The following is an 8179-nucleotide window of genomic DNA, read 5'->3' as shown; positions in this document are numbered from 1 at the left end:
AACAAAATGACACTAAACTTAGAAATTTTAGATCAAAACATAGAGAACAACCAAGAAATCTTTGAATGTCAAGATGAACACCAAGAACACTTTGAAGAACAAGATGAACACCAAGAACAAATTTTTGAAAAATTTTTAAGTAAATAAAAGCACAAAAACACACCAAACTTAAAGTTTTTAGAGAATCAAACAAAAATTTTCAAAAAAGTAAAGGAAAACACAAAGAAGACACCAAACTTAGAATTTTTAAAAATCAAGAAAGAACTGAGGACATGCAATTTCGAAATATTAAAAGAAAATAAAATCATGCAATTGACACCAAATTTAAAATATAAAACTAAACTCAAATAAAAGACTCTAAACCAACAAAAATAATTTATTCCTAATCTAAGCAACAAGATAAACCGTCAGTTGTCCAAACTCGAACAATCCCCGGCAACGGCGCCAAAAACTTGGTGCACGAAATTACAATCACACTTTTGTAACTCCGCACAACTAACCAGCAAGTGCACTGGGTCGTCCAAGTAATACCTTACGTGAGTAAGGGTCGATCCCACGGAGATTGTCGGCTTGAAGCAAGCTATGTTTATCTTGTAACTCTTAGTCAGGATATCAATAATTCTCAGATTTAATTGTAAATAGTAAAAGAACATGAAATAAATACTTGTTATGCAATAATGAAGAACAGGTTGAGGCTTTGGAGATGCTTTGTCTTCTGAACCTCTGCTTTCCTACTGTCTTCTTCTTCATGTATGCAAGACTCCTTCCATGGCAAGCTTTATGTTGGGCATCACCGTTGTTAATGGCTACATCCCGTCCTCTCGTTGAAAATGTTCTAAATGCGCTGTCACCGCACGGCTAATCATCTGTCGGTTCTCGATCATGTCGGAATAGGATCCATTGATCCTTTTGCGTCTGTCACTACGCACAACACTCGCGAGTTTGAAGCTCGTCACAGTCGTCCCTTCCCAGATCCTACTCAGAATACCACTGACAAGGTTTAGACGTTCCGGATCTCAGGAATGACTGCCAATAATTCTAGCTTATACCACGAAGACTCTGATTTGAATCATGAGGCTAAGAGATATGCATTCAATCTAAGGTAGAATTCTTGGGCTGACTTGGAATGCCTGTTTGGGCCATCAAATCCCGGGTAAAGTGTAACAGCCCAGACCACCCGCTAGCACGATATTGTCCGCTTTGGCACACAAGGCCTCACGGTTTTGCTTTTGACGATAGGGATGCTAGCCGAAGCCCCCCACACTCACTCGTCAAAACACGTCATGCTAGGGAGAGGTATCCACACCCTTATAAGGCATGCTTCGTTCCCCTCTCCAACCGATGTGGGCCTTACAATCCACCCCCCTAAGGGAGTCCAGCGCCCTCGCTGGCACATCGATCCGGGTTCTGGCTCTGATACCATCTGTAACAGCCCAGACCACCCGCTAGCACGATATTGTCCGCTTTGGCACACAAGGCCTCACGGTTTTACTTTTGACGATAGGGATGCTAGCCGAAGCCCCTCACACTCACTCGTCAAAATGCGTCATGCTAGGGAGAGGTATCCACACCCTTATAAGGCATGCTTCGTTCCCCTCTCCAACCGATGTGGGCCTTACAATCCACCCCCCTGAGGGAGCCCAGCGCCCTCGCTGGCACATCGATCCGGGTTCCGGCTCTGATACCATCTGTAACAGCCCAGACCATCCGCTAGCACGATATTGTCCGCTTTGGCACACAAGGCGTCACGGTTTTGCTTTTGACGATAGGGATGCTAGCCAAAGCCCCCCACACTCACTCGTCAAAACGCGTCATGCTAGGGAGAGGTATCCACACCCTTATAAGGCATGCTTCGTTCCCCTCTCCAACCGATGTGGGCCTTACATAATGTAACACCCTCACTATCAGCAGTCACGCTTCCGGCTGCGCCACTCTGATAGCAAGAAGTATTACGACTACTTTACATACTAAATAATAAAATAGGAGCCTGTGACTCGACATTGTATCGCTGATTACTTTATAAATCGGAAATACATACTTCATCTAAAATAAACAAGCAGGCATAGATTCATATACAAGACTCCTTACATAATAACTTTATATTATACATATAAAACATACAATTCCTATCCCTCTTACAAACTTGTAATAACAAAAACGAGGGAAGAAAAATAATCTAATGAATACAACAACATATAAGCCAAACGCAGTGTAACTCTTCATAACGTTTCTTCCGGTTCCTGAAAAGGTAAAGCTGTGGGGGGGTGAGAACCTAACCACACGGTCTCACCACTGAGTTTCAAAGTTGTCATAAGAAGATATTTAATAAAAAAAACTGTTTTCAAACTCAGTGATTATCATTGCCTTATGAATCTTTTAAAAACCAGTAGGTAATCATTCAAAACCTTTTCAAAGAAACGTTTAATCTATCAAAAATCCGAAACCTTTGCTTTCTTATATAGCATCTCCTCTAAAACTCGGATACTGCCACCCTTTTCGGGTCCCATCCAAACATTTCTCAAACCATTTCTAAATTTCAATCACTTTCCAGAGTTGAACCAGCTCCCATATCAAATTATTCTCAAATCAGACCAACTCAAAATCAAACCGCTTTAACTCCAAACCAAGAAAAACCACTTTTCATAAAAATTAAGTAAATAACTTTTCAAACCTATTTCTTATCAACAACTGTACTTCACTCAAGCAATCAAGCAACCAATAAATCAGTCTAACAAACCATCACATTCACAAGATAAATATAATCACAAAAGTATATCTTCCTGCGTCAATATCTATTTATAACAACTCTGTAATATAAAATAGAATTTAAGAAAAACCCCTACCTCGACTCGTCGAAACCATAACTCAAAACGCGCCAACAAAATCGTTTCTCTTAACCCGAAATCAATAGCAACCGCAAACTCAGTCCCTGATCACTTTCGCAGCACTCACAGCAACTTAAAGGCGATATGCACCGCTCAAAACACGACCCTACGTTACCAGAACCTCAGAGTTTATAACCAAACATAACAGAATATTAACTCGGGTTTCCGGAACATAAATACTTACCAAACTAAGAAAATGAAACAGCGGCGGTCGCTGAACCGGTTTGGCGGCAGCTCCGGCAGCCACCTCGAACGGCAGCGGCGACCAGAACTCCGGCAACGGCGACTGAAACAAACATACAGCGATGATTGAGCTCCCGGAAGTTCAAAGGAAACAAAAACCAACTTAAAACCTTACCGGCGGTAGATCTCGGTGGCGGCAGAGGTGTTCTCCGGCGGCAGAAGCGGCGGTAACCCCGATGGCGGTGCTGACAACGACGGCTCCCTCCGGTGACTACCTAACCACGGCGACGGCAAGGAAGCCATGGCAGAGGCGGCAACAAGCTCCTCTCCCGCGGGCTCCTTCTCTCTCCTGCGTTTGGCGCGGCGGCAACGGAGATCTCTTCTCCTTTTTCTACCTGCGACCAGCCTTGACGGTGACGGACCCAGAGGTGGCGACAACCATTTGCGCAGCAGCAGCAGCCCGCGATGATGACGATGGCGGCGCAGCGTGGTGGCGGCGCGACGAATGGTGGCGACGGCGCAGGTGACACGACGGAGGCGGTGCGAACAGCTCCTCCTCCCCTCCCTCTCTCACAGGTCTTCCTCTTATCTTCCTCAGCGGCGCGATGACAGATCCGACGGCGGTGACGCGACGCAGCGGCTCCCACGCGACACTCTCCTTCTCTCTCAGATCTCCTCTCTCTTCTGCCAGCAGCGGCGGCGATGGTGGCAGTGACACCTCGCAAATCTTAATGGTCACAAACCCAACATCAACAAAATTCTTTCACATGAAATAAGGTTCCACAACTCCCTGCAACGTCACACACTTACGAATTTCACCTTTTGCGTTCACCAAACCTGTCCTAAAGGACTAATGTGTCGTTTACTAAGTCTAACAGTTACACAAGATACCAAAACTAATATCGAGAATATTCAGAACGATAATAAACCATGAAAAAGAAAGAAAAGTGACAAGGGCCGCGTTCGCGAGAATTTGAAAGAATAAATGCAATTGCAGGTAAACAAGGATGCTCAAGCAATGAAGTTTGCTAGAAAGGAATCAATTGATAATTTCAAGGATAACCCTTGGATCAAAAGAAATTCAATAGGACCAATAAGAAGAAAATCTGCGTATTAGTTTTTAACATATCCAAGCTGAGTCGAAAAAATATGAGATTTCATAGAAAATAAATGATTAAAGATTATGCTGACGAGGATAAAATTCGTATAAATTCAAGAGGATGCGTAAGATTGCAACTAAATAACGATTTCCAAGCACGAGAAAATGTTCTGGAAAGAAAATCTTTTTGCATCTAAATAGGAAATTTGAATCCAGGAACTCCATAAGAAATAAGAAAAGTAGTGATGATTTAAATTGAAATAAGTTCAAGCCAGAACAAAGGAACACTAAGTTCACAAGAAAGGAATGACTGAACTAATGACATCATTTGCAAAACTCAAAAGCATGGAAAAATTTAAGAAAGTATGATTTCTCATTTTAAAAAGAAAAGATATGAAATAAATATCCTTCAAGTGAGGTAATAGAAGCGTAAATATTGAGTTATGTTAAATCGAATTCAAGTTAAATTAGATTATTTGTGTAAAACTTGAAATAATAAAAATTAATTGAACTAAAAATGTTGAAAAATCTTAAAAGATCATAATCAAACAAGAATATGCATAAAAATTTAAATTTTATTCAGAAGAGAAGGTCCGAGGTAAATTAGTCAATAAAAGAATACTTGGTATATTACAAACAAGTAAGTTTCGTTTGCATAAGAAAGTTTTAAAGCTTCATATAGTGAATATATGCGAAGTTCCAAAATGATTTTATTGAAATTTAAAGTAAGGCTACAAATAGAATCCAACAAAAGAACTGAATTGAAATTTTTTTTTCCAATGAAATCCAAAACAAAAATCTTAGAACGAGATTATAAAAAGTGGTATGTTGCACCAAAATAAGTTTGAAGTTTACTCAAAGGAATACAAATTTTGATAAAGAAGAAAGGAATGAATAAGTGTCGCTAGGAACAGAGTCGAATCATATTCTAAAAGGAAAAATCTAGAACAAGGAATTCCAACATAACCAATAAAAGAGAAAGCGGTGTATTAAGCTACGCGACACGAACAAAATTATACGTCAAAATGGAACTAACTTCAAAAATTAATTTCTAACGTTCCCAGAACCCGTGAACCGCAACGCTTATTAATTCCACTTTGTCCATGATAACCCATTAACTTTACCGTACACATAAACCATCAACATTAAGCTGGCCAGACTTAATATCAACATATATGCAATAGTAAGCTAACAGTGTTAATCAAAAGACAGTCATGTGCATAAAACTCTGATTCTCGTCATTCGGACAAGACCTATAACATGACAGACACTCAGAGTATGCAATTGAAGCATAATCGGTCCATTTCTCAGGCTCTACAGGAAAGACCGCTCTGATACCATAATGTAACACCCTCACTATCAGTAGTCACGCTTCCGGCTGCGCCACTCTGATAGCAAGAAGTATTACGACTACTTTACATACTAAATAATAAAATAGGAGCCTGTGACTCGACATTGTATCGCTGATCACTTTATAAATCGGAAATACATACTTCATCTAAAATAAACAAGCAGGCATAGATTCATATACAAGACTCCTTACATAATAACTTTATATTATACATATAAAACATACAATTCCTATCCCTCTTACAAACTTGTAATAACAAAAACGAGGGAAGAAAAATAATCTAATGAATACAACAACATATAAGCCAAACGTAGTGTAACTCTTCATAACGCTTCTTCCGGTTCCTGAAAAGGTAAAGCTGTAGGGGGGTGAGAACCTAACCACACGGTCTCACCACTGATTTTCAAAGTTGTCATAAGAAGATATTTAATAAAAAAAACTGTTTTCAAACTCAGTGATTATCATTGCCTTATGAATCTTTTAAAAACCAGTAGGTAATCGTTCAAAACCTTTTCAAAGAAACGTTTAATCTATCAAAAATCCGAAACCTTTGCTTTCTTATATGAAAAATCTCAATCAGAAACCAACCTCGCAATCAAACAACACAATCATTAATTTAGCACCAAAGTCCATTCTCAAATGTAGCACGCCAGGACAATCACAGGCAAAACAGACAAGGAAAACACAAGTAGGTAGCAGTTACAGCAAATAGTTCAAGTAGCAGTTAAGAACAGTTTAGCAATTAGGCAAACCAAAACAAGTTCAAACCCAAGCAAAGCATACAAATGCATATGATGCATGCCTATCCTATGGCTGATGAGGCTCATCTGTCGGTTATCCAGCCAACCCGACAAGTTTGAATTGTACTTAGACTGTCCCCCGACGTGCATCCCCAAGAGTCTATGCATAGCTTTTTCTCAAATAATCAATATTACTCAATGGGGGTAACATTCCCGGGAATTTATATAGTGCCCGGTCATACACTTACATCGTAGGGTCAACAGAGTATCGAGTTTTCAACCTGGTACACGTGGTGGCAAGCCACGGCACTTAATCCAGGGAACCTCGTATCTCAGATATTTCAAATTCATAAGCCATATAAATAATTCAAAGATCATATCTCAAAATTCTTAACATCATAATCATTCATCATTCCAAACCTCATTTCCAACTTCATTCAAAAACCATATTTCAGAGAAAATTCTCAATCATCCTTCTTTCCATTTCGTTCACTAACAATTCTCAATCCAAAACATAACTCTTCCTTTGATAAATGAGGTAGTTTTAAATCATATAATACTTAAACCTTTTTTAAAATATTTCATAATAATTAAGTAAATAACTTTTCAAACCTATTTCTTATCAACAACCGTACTTCACTCAAGCAATCAAGCAACCAATAAATCAGTCTAACAAACCATCACATTCACAAGACAAATATAATCACAAAAGTATATCTTCCTGCGTCAATATCTATTTATAACAACTCTGTAATATAAAATAGAATTTAAGAAAAACCCCTACCTCGACTCGTCGAAACCATAACTCAAAACGCGCCAACAAAACCGTTTCTCTTAACCCGAAATCAACAGCAACCGCAAACTCAGTCCCTGATCACTTTCGCAGCACTCACAGCAACTTAAAGGCGACATGCACCGCTCAAAACACGACCCTACGTTACCAGAACCTCAGAGTTTATAACCAAACATAACAGAATATTAACACGGGTTTCCGGAACATAAATACTTACCGAACTAAGAAAATGAAACAGCGGCGGTCGCTGAACCGGTTTGGCGGCAGCTCCGGCAGCCACCTCGAACGGCAGCGGCGACCAGAACTCTGGCAACGGCGACTGAAACAAACATACAACGATGACTGAGCTCCCGGAAGTTCAAAGGAAACAAAAACCAACTTAAAACCTTACCGGCGGTAGATCTCGGTGGCGGCAGAGGTGTTCTCCGGCGGCAGAAGCGGCGGTAACCCCGATGGCGGCGCTGACAACGACGGCTCCCTCTGGTGACTACCTAACCACGGCGACGGCAAGGAAGCCATGGCAGCGGTAGCAACAAGCTCCTCTCCCGCGGGCTCCTTCTCTCTCCTGCGTTTGGCTCGGCGGCAACGGAGATCTCTTCTCCTTTTTCTACCCGCGACCAGCCTTGACGGTGACGGACGCAGAGGCGGCGACGACCATTCATTTTTGCTCAGGTCCCTCAATTTCAGCCAGAAAATACCTGAAATCACAGAAAAACACACAAACTCATATTAAAGTCCAGAAAAGTGAATTTTAAATAAAAACTAATAAAAAAATAATAAAAACTAATTAAAATATACTAAAAATATACTAAAAACAATGCCAAAAAATCGTATAAATTATCCACTCATCAGGAATTGACTAGGACCTGAAGATCAAACTAATTAGTCACTTGACCTTCTTTTACTTTAGTAAAGGCTAACTAAGTGGGATTAAAACTCAATTCTCATCACCATTGATAAGGATAACTAGGATAGGGCTTCCAAACTCTCATACCTTACCAAGAGTTTATTTTACAGTTATTTATTTATTTTATTTGTCATTTAAATTACTTGTTCCTTACTTTCAAAACCCCAATTTACAAAACTCATAACCAATAATAAGAACATACTTCCCTGCAGTTCCTTGAA

At 40.0% G+C, this 8179-nt stretch overlaps 1 protein-coding gene across 1 annotated transcript; it reads right to left on the bottom strand.

The window, feature by feature from the left end:
* Positions 5617 to 7690, bottom strand: LOC110272188. The gene is made up of 4 exons (XM_021124114.1): positions 7443 to 7690; positions 7269 to 7370; positions 7043 to 7097; positions 5617 to 5876 (listed from the first exon to the last, which is right to left on the bottom strand). Exons 1-4 carry the CDS (start codon positions 7568 to 7570, stop codon positions 5799 to 5801), a joined length of 363 nt encoding a protein of 120 aa, XP_020979773.1. The 5' UTR covers positions 7571 to 7690; the 3' UTR covers positions 5617 to 5798.

The sequence above is a fragment of the Arachis ipaensis genome, chromosome B05, assembly GCF_000816755.2.
Source record: "Arachis ipaensis cultivar K30076 chromosome B05, Araip1.1, whole genome shotgun sequence".
Classification (NCBI taxonomy): domain Eukaryota; kingdom Viridiplantae; phylum Streptophyta; class Magnoliopsida; order Fabales; family Fabaceae; genus Arachis; species Arachis ipaensis.
This window is presented reverse-complemented; position numbering and strand designations above follow the sequence as displayed.